General features: G+C 42.2%; 1 protein-coding gene across 1 annotated transcript in view; it reads left to right on the top strand.

Moving 5' to 3' along the window:
• The window catches only part of lrp5 (low density lipoprotein receptor-related protein 5), a 229,763-nt gene that overhangs the window by 40,471 nt on the left and 174,062 nt on the right, over positions 1–15,230 (top strand). The window contains exon 2 of the mRNA XM_070899615.1: positions 1,384–1,777. Coding sequence (XP_070755716.1) covers positions 1,384–1,777 — 394 coding nt within the window. The remainder of the gene's footprint in view (positions 1–1,383; positions 1,778–15,230) is intronic.

The following is a 15,230-nucleotide window of genomic DNA, read 5'->3' as shown; positions in this document are numbered from 1 at the left end:
TTGTCACTATAATTAGCTGCACCCCATGCTCGGAAAGGGAAAAATTGGCCAGGGTTCCGACTCCTGATGACATTCCAATAACTCCTGCTGGAAGTGCGCATGTATGGATGCTGGTTGAGGACAGGATTGGGCACACTCGGGCTAGCTTGCCAACTCTTGCAGTCAAGTCCTGTGTGAAGTACCTGTAGTTTATTGTCTATTAAGCACTCTGGGTTGTCCTGAAAATGTGAAAGGTTCTACTTACTTTCGTCTTTGTCTTTTTCATCTTCATGTTTTCTGTAGTTCCTTTCACCAGTTTTTCCTTTTCTGATGCTCAATTCCTGTACTACTTGTGAGCCCCACTTTCTGTACAAGTAGGTATCCTGCCGACAAATGTATGCCACTCTTGCGATGACTTGGTGCACTAATCAAGCTAGTGTAACTGGGTTTTTCTATTTCTGTTCCTTCCCCCACACTTCCATGGGAACCCGCGACAAAGCATTTTGGCACCAGAGGAAAGTTATTAAAAGGCTGTTGCTCTTTCCCTCGCCTTCCATATAGCAAAACACACAGGACTATATGATAAATTGTATAAAAGGCCTGTGATAAACTCTCAGAACTGTTAATTACAGTTCTGAGTAAGTCCATAAAGAAAACTTGAAATTATACTGTGCCACAATAAATCCACCTCCTCCTGAAATACATCCAAGAAACTAAATGTAGAAGTGTGTCCATATTATATTTGAAAGTAATTTTTAGTTGGGTAAAAATGTAACTGAACCAGTATTTTATGAATTAGGAAACTGATGTTTTCTGATTGAGATCATATGCGTAAAGTAATGATGGGCAATGAACCAGTACAGTAGTTGCTGGGATTTTAGAAAAAGTAGGATTTTGTTCTCGTGCCAAATTCTTGTGCGTATCCAAAGTATTGCCCCAGTGTTGCTGAAATGTAATAATGAGAGGGGGTAGGAGTAAAGACATGAAGATGCCCAATTGGTAACCTTCTCTCGAGTAGATTTGTTTCTCATGGTTAATTATTTTCTTTTCTTGATAACGTCGTTTGAAATTTTTAAACTATTTACAGTATGTATTTAAGATTCGTCTGTTTGGGATGTGTAATGGTGCAGCAACTTTTTATGCTGTCGGATGTGAGCGTGTTTTGATATCATTTTAAGATTATGCTGGGGGACACTGAATGTAGGCAGGTTGCATCACCAGCAAGTGAAGAAAGTCTGAGGCTGGATCATTGTACACTGTTCTGCCTTGCTCCTGGGCAGAAAATGATTGGGATCTGATGTTTGGCCTTAAAAGGATAGGAGGGGGTGGGGGGGGGGATTTTTAAGATGCGGTGGTAATTTTTTTTTAAATCTGGTAACTAACTGTATTCTCGTTTCTCCATAGCATCACCTCTGCTGCTTTTTGCTAATAGGCGGGACGTCAGATTGGTAGATGCAGAAACAGCGAGACCTGAATCTACTGTAGTCGTCAGTGGTCTGGAGGATGCAGCTGCAGTGGACTTTTTGTACTCGGAAGGTGTGATTTATTGGACTGACGTGAGTGAAGAAGCCATTAAACAAACATTCGTGAACCTAACTGGAAATGTGCAGAAAGTGATCATCTCTGGTCTGGTGTCACCAGATGGATTAGCGTGTGACTGGCTCGGCAAGAAGCTCTATTGGACAGACTCTGAAACTAATCGGATAGAGGTTGCCAATCTAGATGGATTGTCTCGAAAGGTCCTCTTCTGGCAGGATCTTGACCAACCAAGGGCTATTGCTCTTGATCCACAGCATGGGTAAGTGTTTCATTTTTGCCTTGCCTTTTCATTTCGAGAGCTGAAGTTTACGATTTTTGAATTTTGGCATGAAAGTAGAAATTTGATATGTGCCCCGCTGCTACTACCTTTCAAAGATATTATTTCCTTTCTGTGCAACTGAACAGATGTTTAGACTTAACGAGAAATTCTATGGCATGCACTTGTGGACAATGCCAACCTTCTATAAAAGCTAAATTGAAGTTAATGTGGAAAAAAAGGACCAACGCTGTTATTTCCCCCTCCCTTTTAGAAGTCTGCTTTTCTTTTTAGTGATCTCCACATACCGCTGGAATAGCTCATCAGGAATATCTTTATTCTCTATTATTCCACTGCAGCCACCTGGAATTTAATTTCTACAAGGCCCATTTTGTAAGAAAGGAAGTGGATTAAAAAGTCAATAATTAATTAGTGTGGGATGTCACAAATTGACAGAAAGCTGTTTTCCTTTGAGGTTTATGTTAAGTGATAGTTTACTGTGCAAAACCTTTGATGGTTTCCCAGGACTATGTATATTTTTCTGATGTAAATAAATGAGCTATGCTCTGGTAATATTGTGAAATGACCTGTAGTAGTCTCTGCAACTTGTGAATATGGAGGATATAGGATGCAGTTGGTGGTCAGTCTGGTAACACTGTAGAGTTCTGGAAAGCAGTCCGTACCCATAGAACCATACCACATCATGAAGAAATACTTTCACAATAAGCAGAGAAAACATTGGAGAGAGATTTTTTTAAAATTTGTTGCTTTTCACCGCCCTTGACTTTTTTTGTTGTGTGAAGAGATGTCCAAGAATAAAGTGCTTGGTGACTTAAGGAACTGATGATGTTTAGAATGGCTGCAGTCATGATGCAAATAAACATTTCCACACAACAGAATTGGGAACTCTGCCATGAAGTCCTGGACTACAGTGCTGGTACCACAATACAGCTACTTTATGGAAGGGTTTGATGCTGGGATTAGGAAGTCCAGGACATTATGTCAGAGCCCCTGATTTTGTCTTGGTTCCTGAAGGGACGATCAGTGGGAACTAAGAGCCAAGCAAGTTTGTGTATGGCTTGTCTTGAAAGGCCGCACTGTTGAAGCCATTCTAAACTTTATACAAGCTGTAAAAGAGTTATGGAGACACCATGCTCTTCAGGAATCTATTTTAACCCGGATGAACAGGTTGTACAACTAAACCATTTACCATTACTAAATATAAACTTAATTTATTTTTACAGGAGCTATACACCATAATTAAAGTAAACTTTTGGTGACAGGCCTCTAGACTCTGCTTAAACAATCTAAGTTTCATCATCATCATAGACGGTCCCTCATATTGAGGATGACTTGCTTCCACGCCAAAAAGGGATGAATTCACGTGTTTCAATGAAGGACCTAATATTCCAGGTCCCGAACTACATGTTGAAGGATGGAAGATGCCTGTGCGTGGATTTTTTTTTAAGTGTGGTGGCCGTTGCACACCAGCCACCATAAGGGCTTGACAGAGCTAGCTAGGTCTTGGTTCAGTGGCAAGGATTAACCAGGACGATTGGAGACCAGCTCTGCTGCATGGACCTAGTGCACACGCACATTGCGGTGTCGGCTGGCTCGTGCTGCCCCTGGGCCCTCGCCTCTTCTGGGCCTCGAACTCATGCCTTTCCTTTAAGTTTATGTGAGCTTTGAGTAATTCAGTTCGTAACTCGATTCTTTTTTTATTTAAATTTTTTTCTTGAACAATTTTTGCTCAGATTCTTTCTTTTTATTCCTCCTCTCCTGAAGGTGTTGACTTGTGCTGGGTATGATTCCATTGTATCAGCAGCACTGCAGTTTTCAATGTTCGATGCTAAATGTTGATTGTTAGATGTCTATTTGACCCTGAGGATTGGAAAGGATATCACAGCTGAGCCTGATTGACCATAGCCAATGACCGTGTCAATGCGTGCGCTAGACCTTCCCTGTTGGATTTGTGGTTCTACAGCTGTCTCATCCGGCATTTGTTACAGAATCACAATGATCGTAACTATATTTTAAAAAAACGAAATCTGCCATTGTAGGTTAAGTATTGCAGCAATTTCTTCAGTTTGTACCTTGGGCTGCATTTGAAGTATTGAACTCCTTGACGTTTAGTATAAAGGCTTTTAGTTTGTAAAAAGCAGAGTAACTTAAAATATTCCAAGTGGATGAAGTAGAGGGCCAAAAGTGACATAAGCCTTCATAAAGATCTGTATAAATTCAAACTGTAGTCCTGGAATTCAGGACCAGGAAGTCCTTTAGTCCCCTTAATCTCATAAAAATTCTACAAAATTTTGTAGAAGAATTGAATTGTTTATCTTTTCTGCATTCTGGATTATATTGACTAAGTCAGTTATCACAGCAATAGTTTTAAATCTTGCTTTATCTAATATTTTTGAATTGTGAAGGGAAACCTGAAATTAAGAAAAACGACTTTTCATTTTTAAAATTAATTTATAGAATGGACTACCTAAGACAGTGAATACGGGCTCAAACAAAACTTTCATACTCCTATTTTCTTACGATTTGGCTTCATCATCTCAATCTAATTGAGGGAAGTTGGAAAAAAAGCTGTAGAGGAGCTAACCAGGCACAAGAGTGCTTGGTTTGGGGTGGAGATTTGACAGAAAATGTAGCATCCTAGTAGTGTAATCAAATATCTAAGGTTCAAACTTCAGTTAGTTAGACACGAGATAAGTAAGGAAAAATGTAATTACTCAATGGCAAAAGACTTTGGGATACTTACTATGTTAAAATTATAGTATATTGGCCAAGATTTTGTGTTAAGAAAAACCGTGCTCAGCATTATGGAGTAAATCAGACAGTAATTTCCGGAGTATGCACGTGCGCAGTTAAATGCAAAAATCTGGCAGTTGCAGTCTGAGTTACCCTGCTCCTCCACAGGCTGCACTATAACAATACCTCGCTGATGGGCTCTGCATTCAAATCCATGTAAAGGCATGAAATTGCTGTATTTGCCCACTAGTTACCCACTTACCTATGTTCGAGCTGGTGCATTCAGATATGTGAATTTTAAATGGTATGATCAATCATAATTCACGCCAAACAACCTCTCTGGCACTGAAAATTTTAATTTTACAAGTGTGGAGTCTCATTCCTTCAGAATGTAATTATTGGAGACTTTAAAAAATATATATATTATTTTTTCTTTCAGTTTCTCTCTCTCTCTCTCTCTCTCTCTCTCTCTCTCTCTCAATCCCATCTTTCTTTCCCTCTCTATTTCACGTTCTGTAGCTAATTTTACAATGAATTCAATATTCTAATTTATACTTCCTGGTTTAGAATCTTTGTGTCTCAGTGAGAATTCTTAAATCTGATTGGTTGTAGAGCCATGCTGTTGCTTGACCTGCTCTCACAGGTCTCAGATCCCCTGTAGAGGGCACCGCGCTGGAAATGATCTTTTGTAACTGTTAAGTTACCGCTTAAAAGCCTGCAAAATGTCTGTGGGCAGCTGTAAGCATAATGAATGTCGAGTGCTATTCCTTTGCCGCTAACTGCAAAATCTCTGCCATTATGTTCACCTGTCTAAAGTCCCCAGGGGATCTCATAAAATCATAGAAACTTACAACACGGTAGGAGGCCATTTTGCCCATTGTGAGTTTTGCATTTCTAAAATTTGCACCCCTCATGACTTCACAAAGGCAGTATAATTCACTGTAAATATGGCCAGTGTTCATCTAGCTCACATTTTAAACTTAAATTTAGAACTCAGCAGAGGAGGATAAAGGGTTTGATTATGGCAGGGAAAATAGAGTACGAGAGGAAGCTTGCAGGGAACATTGAGACAGACTGCAAAAGCTTCTATTGACATGTAAAGAGAAAAAAGTTAATAAAGACAAATGTAGGTCCCCTACAGTCAGAACAAGGGGAAGTCATAACGGGGAACAAAGAAATGGCAGACCAATTGAACAAGTACTTTGGTTCGGTATTCACTAAGGAGGACACAAACAACCTTCCGGATATAAAAGGGGTCAGAGGGTCTAGTAAGAAGGAGGAACTGAGGGAAATCCTTATTAGTCGGGAAATTGTGTTGGGGAAATTGATGGGATTGAAGACCGATAAATCCCCAGGGCCTGATGGACTGCATCCCAGAGTACTTAAGGAGGTGGCCTTGGAAATAGCGGATGCATTGACAGTCATTTTCCAACATTCCATTGACTCTGGATCAGTTCCTATGGAGTGGAGGGTAGCCAATGTAAGCCCACTTTTTAAAAAAGGAGGGAGAGAGAAAACAGGGAATTATAGACCGGTCAGCCTGACATCGGTAGTGGGTAAAATGATGGAATCAATTATTAAGGATGTCATTGCAGTGCATTTGGAAAGAGGTGACATGATAGGTCCAAGTCAGCATGGATTTGTGAAAGGGAAATCATGCTTGACAAATCTTCTGGAATTTTTTGAGGATGTTTCCAGTAGAGTGGACATGGGAGAACCAGTTGATGTGGTGTATTTGGACTTTCAGAAGGCTTTCGACAAGGTACCACACAAGAGATTAATGTGCAAAGTTAAAGCACATGGGATTGGGGGTAGTGTGCTGACATGGATTGAGAACTGGTTGGAAGACAGGAAGCAATGAGTAGGAGTAAATGGGTACTTTTCAGAATGGCAGGCAGTGACTAGTGGGGTACCGCAAGGTTCTGTGCTGGGGCCCCAGCTGTTTACATTGTACGTTAATGATTTAGACGAGGGGATTAAATGTAGTTTCTCCAAATTGGCGAATGACACTAAGTTGGGTGGCAGTGTGAGCTGCGAGGAGGATGCTATGAGGCTGCAGAGTGACTTGGATAGGTTAGGTAAGTGAGCAAATGCATGGCAGATGAAGTATAATGTGGATAAATGTGAGGTTATCCACTTTGGTGGTAAAAACAGAGAGACAGACTATTATCTGAATGGTGACAGATTAGGAAAAGGGGAGGTGCAACGAGACCTGGGTGTCATGGTACATCAGTCATTGAAGGTTGGCATGCAGGTACAGCAGGCGGTTAAGAAAGCAAATGGCATGTTGGCCTTCATAGCGAGGGGATTTGAGTACAGGGACAGGGATGTGTTACTATAGTTATACAGGGCCTTGGTGAGGCCACACCTGGAGTATTGTGTACAGTTTTGGTCTCCTAACTTGAGGAAGGACATTCTTGCTATTGAGGGAGTGCAGCGAAGGTTCACCAGACTGATTCCCGGGATGGCGGGACTGACATATCAAGAAAGACTGGATCAACTGGACTTGTATTCACTGGAGTTCAGATGAATGAGAGGGGATCTCATAGAAACGTTTAAAATTCTGATGGGTTTAGACAGGTTAGATGCAGAAAGAATGTTCCCAATGTTGGGGAAGTCCAGAACCAGGGATCACAGTCTAAGGATAAGGGGTAAGCCATTTAGGACCAAGATGAGGAGAAACTTCTTCACCCAGAGAGTGGTGAACCTGTGTAATTCTCTACCACAGGAAGTTGTTGAGGCCAATTCATAAAATATATTCAAAAAGGAGTTAGATGTAGTCCTTACTACTAGGGGGATCAAGGGGTATGGTGAGAAAGCAGGAATGGGGTACTGAAGTTACATGTTCATCAATGAACTCATTGAATGGCCTACTCCTGCACCTATTTTCTATGTTTCTATGTTTACACATAATGTACATTTAGAGTAGGAGAAAACTCCCAGGAAAGATTATTTTTGAAAGTTAACCTGGTACAATGACATTATCAATCTACCAAGGTTTAAAAACATTCCGGTAGATTTGTTTCGACCAAGTCTTTGATTTCTTGTATTGAATTAAATGTTTGTCACTAAATTAGAAATCATGTGTCTTTGAGGAAGTAGGGCATTGCTTTTTAGAGATAAGATAAATTTTCGAAACCTTGTATGTAAGCTTCCTTCACCTCATAAGACTGGAAAGCAACTCATCATGAAGGCATGCAGTACGTAAAAGACTGGAAATGGATGGTAACAGTACTGTTTGAGAGACAAGTTATCTAAGACCATCTGTTGAACTTAATTTGAAATTGACCCCTTGACTTGCAACTTATTAACAAAATAGTATTATTGTATAGTTCTCCTTTACTGTACAGCAAGTTAACTCTGAGGTACTTAGCTAAATTTAAATCTCTGGCCTCATCTTCTGAAGCAGGGAAGGAGGGGAAGAGAAGATCGAGAGAGAGAGATCCATATCCATGATGGGCACCCCTTTTTCACTGATTCTTGAACTGCTTTCAAGTAGAAAAATAAATAATTAAGCACATATCTGGCTGGAAGAATGCAGATAGAATCATAGGGCCCAAGTTTCGGGTCGCGCCTAGACCGGCGCAGCCCCGACCTGGACGCCCGTTTTTCGCGCCACAAAGTGCGCCTAAAAAATACTTACCGATTCTCCGGCTCCTTGCAGGCCCTCTGGAGCTGGGCGCGGCGCAGCACGAGCTGTGGGGAGCGGAGCCAGGTCCCTGCGCTGAAAACAGTTCCGGGACCTCAGCGCATGCGCACTACAGTGGCCGCGCATGTGCAGTAGCTCCAGGCGCCCAAAACTGTGGGAGGGGCCCGAAGCACGCAGCCCCTAGCCCTGGCTGAATGGCCTCACTGGGGCTGCGTGGATCAGACTGCACCTCCCACACCCAGCTCCTGCTTCCTTCCGACCTGACCCGACTCTTCCCCCCCGCCCACGCAAACCCCCTCCCCCTGGACCCGACTCGACTCCCGCTCCGCGCCCCCGGACCTGACCCGACTCGACTCGACTCAACACCCTCTCCCGCCCCCGACCCTGGACCAGACCCGACCCGACTCAACTCTCGCTTCCCCGATCCGACCCGACTCCCGCTCCCCACCTCCCGGACCCGACTGGCGCTCCCTTCACCCCCCCCCTCCTTCCCCTGGACCCGACCCCCCCCCCGGGCCGTACCCGACCTCACCCCCACCCGACTCCTGCTCCCACTCTCTTTCCCCCTCCGACCCCCGGCCACCTACCTGTAAATCCAGTGCTGGGGGCGGGCCCCGCCCGAAGTCTTGGGCCCGACTGGGCCCGGCCCGTTCAGCCTCCCTCTCCTTTCTCCCTCTCCCCCTCCCTCCCTTCTCCCCCCCCCCCCCCCCCCCCCATCCCTCCCTCCATTCTCCCCCCACCCCCTCCCTCCCTCCCCTCGCTGTCAGAAACACAGACACTGACAGACAGAGAGTGAGAGAGACACAGACAGACACAGAGATAGAGACACTGACAGAGACACACTGGGGGGGGGGCGGGGGCTGTCCCAGCACATTGTTGGAGGGCTCCCGGTGCTGCAGTCGGTAAGTAGAAAATGTTTTATTTATTGATTTTTAAAAATTTTTTTTTATTGATTTATTGGTTGATTTATTGATGTATTTATCATTTATTATTGATGATGGCTCTTTATTTGTAAAACTGAAGTGTTTAATGTTTGTAAACTTCCCTTTAAACCTCCCCCCCCCCATTCCCTACGTCTAATTTGTAACCTACGCCTGATTTTCTAAGTGTAGACAAGGTTTTTCCGAGCGTACAAAAATCTACACCTACTCCATTCTAAGTTAGTTTGGAGTAAGTTTTCACTGCCTAAACTTTCAAAATGGGTGTAAGTGGCAGACACGCCCCCTTTTGGAAAAAAAAAATCTGTTCCAAATTGAAACTGTTCTAACTGACGAGAACTGGAGCAAGCTAAATGCCGAGAATTGCAATTTCTAAGATACTCCATTCTAAAACAGTTGCTCCAAAAAAATAGGAGCAACTCAGACTTGGCCCCATTGAATGGTTACAGGGCAGAGGGAGGCCATTTGGCCCTTCGAGCACTTCAGCTTGTCCCGCTCCCCCGCCCTTTCTCCGTAGCCCTGCAAGTTTTTTTCCTTTCTACTTATCTAGTTCCCTTTTGAAAGTCACGATTGAATCTGCCTCCACCACCCTTTCAGGCAGTGCCTTCCAGATTATAACCACTCGCTGCATCATTTTTTTTTCTTCATGTTGCCTTTGGTTCTGCTAATCGCCATAAATCTGTGTCCTCTGGTTCTCGACACATCCGCCAATTGGAATAGTTTCTCTCTATCTAGTCTGTCCAGACCCCTCATGATTTTAAACACCTCGATCAAATCTCCACTCAACCTTCTCTGCTCTAAGGAGAACAACCCCAGCTTCTCCAGTCTATTCACATAACTGAAGTCCCTCATTCTTGGAACCATTCTTGTAAATCTTTTCTGCACCCTCTCTAAGGCCTTCACATCCTTTCTAAAGTGCGGTGCCCAGTTTTGGATACAATACTCCAATTGAGGCTAAACCAGTGCTTTTATAAAGGTTCGTCAGAACTTCCTTGCTTTTGTACTCTATGCCTCTATTTATAAAGCCCAAGATCCCATATGCTTTTTTTAACCACTTTCTCAATCTGCCCTGCCACCTTCAACGATTTGTGCACATATTACCCCCAGTCTCTCTGTTCTTGCACCCCTTTTAGAATTGTACCCTTTAGTTTATATTGCCTCTTCTCATTCTTGGGCCATATAGCCTACTCCTGCTCCTAATTCTTATGTTCTTATGATGATCTTGTAACCATTGGTAGCGAATAGTAAGGATGTTCCCAAAGATATGTAAAAAAAGATGAAGGATTTCCCCACTTTCTTCTCGTTCAGTTGAAAGCAAGAGAGTAATATAAAAGGAAGAACAAATTCAAATGCACTTTAACATAAATCACTTTTTGTATTGAATCTCTCTTTGTCACTTTTCAGAAAGTTGTTTTTCTATTTAAATTGGTCACATCCCTCAGGAAAAAAAAGATGGATAGAGGTTGAAGAGAGCGATTCCAAAAGATCAAGAATCAGACTGGGAAGAAGTGATGGCCAGGCAGGCAACAAAAAATTGGTTGTGCATTAGGTGATCATTGCTTCCTGTCACAGGAAACAATTACTGGTTTTAATATGCAGATTGTTGCCTCAGTGACCCATTTGGGAATGGCATGGATCACTTTGAAATGCAAAAATTGTTAAGAACACTGTCATGTATCCTACATGGTTACTGCTTGTACTTACAAGGTGTGCCACCAGAGGGCACAGCAATGGGAGACTTGTAGGTTACCTGTACAGGTGTGCCAGGCTTAGTATAAAAGGCAGGCCACCAGGTGTGATCCTCACTCTGGAGTTATCAATAAAGGACTAAGGTCACTACAGTTTAAGTACAGGCAACTCTCGATTATCCCCACACGGATGCAACAGGAAACTGTTGTAACGGCATTTAAAATTCCGTGTGTGTGATGTCACTTTGAAACTCTGATGTTCCTTTCGAATGTTGCCTGTTGAGCCTTGCTTTTAAGCGCTCTGCCTTGCCTCAGCTCCCACTGCTGCTCACACACAGGTCCACTGCCTCTGTCGAGCCTGCACTTGCCACGCTGCTTTTAAGCGCTCTGCATTGCCTCCGCTCCCGCTGCTGCTCGCACATAGGTCCACTGCCTCTCATAATTTATTAAAATGCCATGAACAGTTACAGGAAGTAATCAACAAGCCTAATGGCCTTTAGATCTAGAGGACTAGAATTCAAGGATTAGAAGATATGCTATAGCTATTGGTGAGAGCACACCTGCAGTACTGTAAGCATTAACTGTAATGTCAACTCGCTCTAACGGAGAAATCGTTTACCCGCTATAGTCCAATCCCCGAGGGACCCGGATAATCGAGAGTTGCCTGTACAACAAACGCATTGCCACGTGGAGTCATTACCAGAGCATCTAAAGACGTAACAAACACCACTACTGAGATTGCAGATTTGTGCTGAAATATATTTTATTGTTGCCACTGTTTGATTTCTTAACTTAAGTGTCTATTCTGAGACAAACTATTTACAATGAAAACTAGAAGAGCACTTCTGAATCTAGTTGACTAGAAGAGTATATTCCAACAGGTGTAAGCATTAGATACATTTATATCCTTAGCACAACTGTAAATATAGGTAATTCAGAAGGGATTATTTCAACGCATCAACAAATATGTGAGAGTTTATTTTAAACGTATAAACTTCAAATCCCTCGGAAGGTTCGCCCTCCCAAACCGTAACTTACAAGCCTCTGAGAACTCTGCTCCTCCAACTTTGGCCTCTTATGAATAACCCATGACCTTCACCCCACCTTTGATATCCATGCCTTCAGCTGTCTAAATCCTGAGCTCTGGAAACTTTTCTGTACTTCTCCTCTAAGATGCTTCTTAGTCACCAGTCCGAATATCTCCTCTGTCATTTTTTTTGTCAGATTCCGCTCCCGCTCATTAAAGGCGCTATATAAATGCACATTGTTTTTATAGCACGTGTAGACCTAAAATCACTAAGGGAAACATTTGTTTCAATGAAATACAATAAAAATGTTCATAAAGTCTACTTTTCTGTGGTTTTTCTTGCATGTAATTATTTCAAAATTAATAAGTTTTGACTACTGTTCAGAAAATAGAGCCATCTGTGAAATTGATTTTCTTGTTCCATTCAGAAGCAAATGCTGTCTAAATGGCTCTAGCTTTTCTGATCATCCAGTTTTAAATTTAAGTTCTGGCCACTATAAAATTGAAATAAATATCCGTTCTTCGGACCAGCTTTAGTTTAACATTTGATTGGTGAGCAGTTTTGTTTAAAGAATTGAAAAGCTCAATGTTGACACCCCTGGGGGAAAACCATTTTTTTGTAGGGCATCATAGGCGGTCCCTCGAAATCAAGGAAACTTGCTTCCACTCTAAAAATGAGTTCTCAGGTGGCTGTATAGTCCAATACGGGAATTACAGTCTCTGTCACGTGGCGCAGACAGTGGTTAAAGGAAAGGGTGGATGGGGAGCCTGGTTTGCCGCACGCTCCTTCCGCCGTCTCCGCTTGATTTCTGCATGCTCTCAGTAACGAGACTCAAGGTGCTCCGTGCCCTCCCGGATGCTCTTCCTCCACTTTGGGTGGGCTTGGGCCAGGGACTCCCAGGTGTGGTTGGGGATGTTGCACTTTATCAAGGAGGCTTTGAGGGTGTCCTTGAAATGTTTCCTATGCCCACTTGGGGCTCGTTTGCCATGTAGGAGTTCTGAGTAGAGCGCTTGCTTTGGGAGTCTCGTGTCGGGCATGTGGACGATGTGGCCCATCTAATGGAGCTGGTTGAGTGTGGTCAGTGCTTTGATGCTGGGGATGTTGGCCTGAGCGAGAACACCAATGTTGGTGCGTCTATCCTTCAAGTGGATTTGCAGGATCTTGCAGAGGAAGCGCTGGTGGTACATCTCCAGCGCTTTGAGGAATCTACTGTATCTGGTCCATGTCTCTGAGATGTAGACATATAGGAGGGCTGCTGCCAAGACTTTGCACCTGGACCTTTCTGCTACCAAGCCTTTCGCTCCCCAATGGATGTGGCTGACTCAGCTGCTTCACCCGAACCCCAACGGCATCCAGTGAGCCTCCGACCACAGGTTTGAGTCCTATCTACGCTCTCCGCCCTCGCATCCCTCCGGCGACGTCCGGGCCTCCATCAGTCAAGTTGCATTAACATTTGGATCTGATGCTGCTGGAAGTTAAATGAAACGTAATATATGGTTACGTGTAAGGTGATGGATTTTGTATAGTGAGCATGTCATGTCCGTTCAATAAGTTTACCAATGCATAGACTTCCCTAAAAGGTTAAATGCTGAAATTCTTTTAAAAGCAGCCTTTCACCAAATTGAAGGAAATATATTCTGATTCTGCGGCAATTTGAACGTCACTGATTGGTCCTTAAGTGCATTTTGGGTAAAGAAACTTGATTATATCTCTACTTTACTTCACAAGGGTGGTATGTTAAACCAAATGAATGATGTTTGGCACATTCCCTTGCTGGTTGGCAACATGCTATTGAATCTGTCACCGTTGAATAAGCATGGAATGGGGTCTTGGTATCGTGTAGATTTTTTCTAATTCATAATGAAATATAACTGCTAAAGCACAATCAAAGAGATAATGGTAAAGCAATGTAAATAGACTTTGAGCCTCTTGAGTGAAGAGAGAACTCTGCCTTACAACAGGATTGAGGGAGAGCGTTGTTGCCTCACTCCCTCCAAAGGCTTTCTAACCTATTGACCTTAAGGAGAACAGTATGTGGTCACCAGACCCTTCAGATTTTTTTGACTGTCATCCAATTGAATTTTAAATCTCCGAGGGTAGTTCTTAAGAAAACAGCATTTGAACTAAGTTAACTTGAAGGCTGTGATATTAAACAAGTCTCTTACCATAGTTACACAAGATTATTTTTTCTGCCTAGTGTTTTGATTTTCTTCTGGATTGTCTTAAATGAATTTTTGATAGCAACTGTTGTAAATCAACCAGCTGATTTTAATTGGCTTGATAGTGTCTGGTAATCTAGGCTACTGTATCGTTGTTGTGTCTTCAATTCTGCAGTGAAGGTCTATTGTTTGAGATAAATTTTTGTGTTAGTATATTGGATTTCCTGTAACACTGCATTGACCAGGAAATGTTCTGCTGTCCTGTTAATGGTTATGTTATCAGTTTTGTTATATTATATTAAAAGTCTTGCATATGGCACACACTTTCTATAAACATTGCACTTTAGTCATCACATTTAAGATGTCCGACTTTAGAGCATCCATTGATACGCCATGTGCAATGTCACAAGACAATTACAAATACCGTATAAACAGAAATATTGCTCCTAGCCCGTGTTTGTCACCTTGATAAGTATATGTTGCAATGGTACCTGACTAGCTCAAAGTTCTATTCATAAAACTGCAATAAAACACAACAGGTAGGAAATATACCAAGCAGGAATGAAAACCATCAAGTATGAAGTTCAAAAAGCTACAAATGAAAAATGGGCAATTAACAACAGCTACCATTCAAATTGACCAAAATATTTTTTCAAAATCTTGCAACTGCTATCTTGCATTTCCTATTGAGCTGAAGAACAAAGTTTTTTTGTAATAAAATGAAGATGTAAAAGAAATAATTTGCATTTATAAAGTGCCTTTCACAATCTCAATGTTCCAAAGTGCTTTACAGCCAATGAAGTACTCTTGAAGTGTAGTCACTATTGTAATATAGGGATTTAATTGTACAATAGCATTCAGTATGTTTTGAAGACCTGTAACAATTTTTCTGTCAAGAGGTCTGTTCATATTTGAGAAGCCTCGGTCTAAAGTTAATGGGAATTACTGAGTTGTCAATCTCATCTGAAGAGACTCGCCAGTTAGTCGGCTGCAGTTCCTGCAACTTGCAGAATTTGTTTTTTTGTGATTGGCAGCAAGGCTGACCATTCATCGACCAAGCCAGCACTCGTTTTAAGCCGCATTCTACACTCCACTGTATCAAGAGAAAATTACTACATATTTAAACCACCAGTCGCAGTTAAAGTCATTTCATTTTTTTTGTACATCAAAAATAAAGTAGAACATGAGCACTAACCTTAAGCACTAAAGGTAATTTTAAAAGCAAAAAAGTTTACACTGC

The sequence above is a fragment of the Pristiophorus japonicus genome, chromosome 14, assembly GCF_044704955.1.
Source record: "Pristiophorus japonicus isolate sPriJap1 chromosome 14, sPriJap1.hap1, whole genome shotgun sequence".
In the NCBI taxonomy this organism is placed as follows: Eukaryota; Metazoa; Chordata; class Chondrichthyes; family Pristiophoridae; genus Pristiophorus; species Pristiophorus japonicus.
Note: the sequence above shows the minus strand (reverse complement) of the source record. Positions and strands in the feature narration are given on the sequence as shown.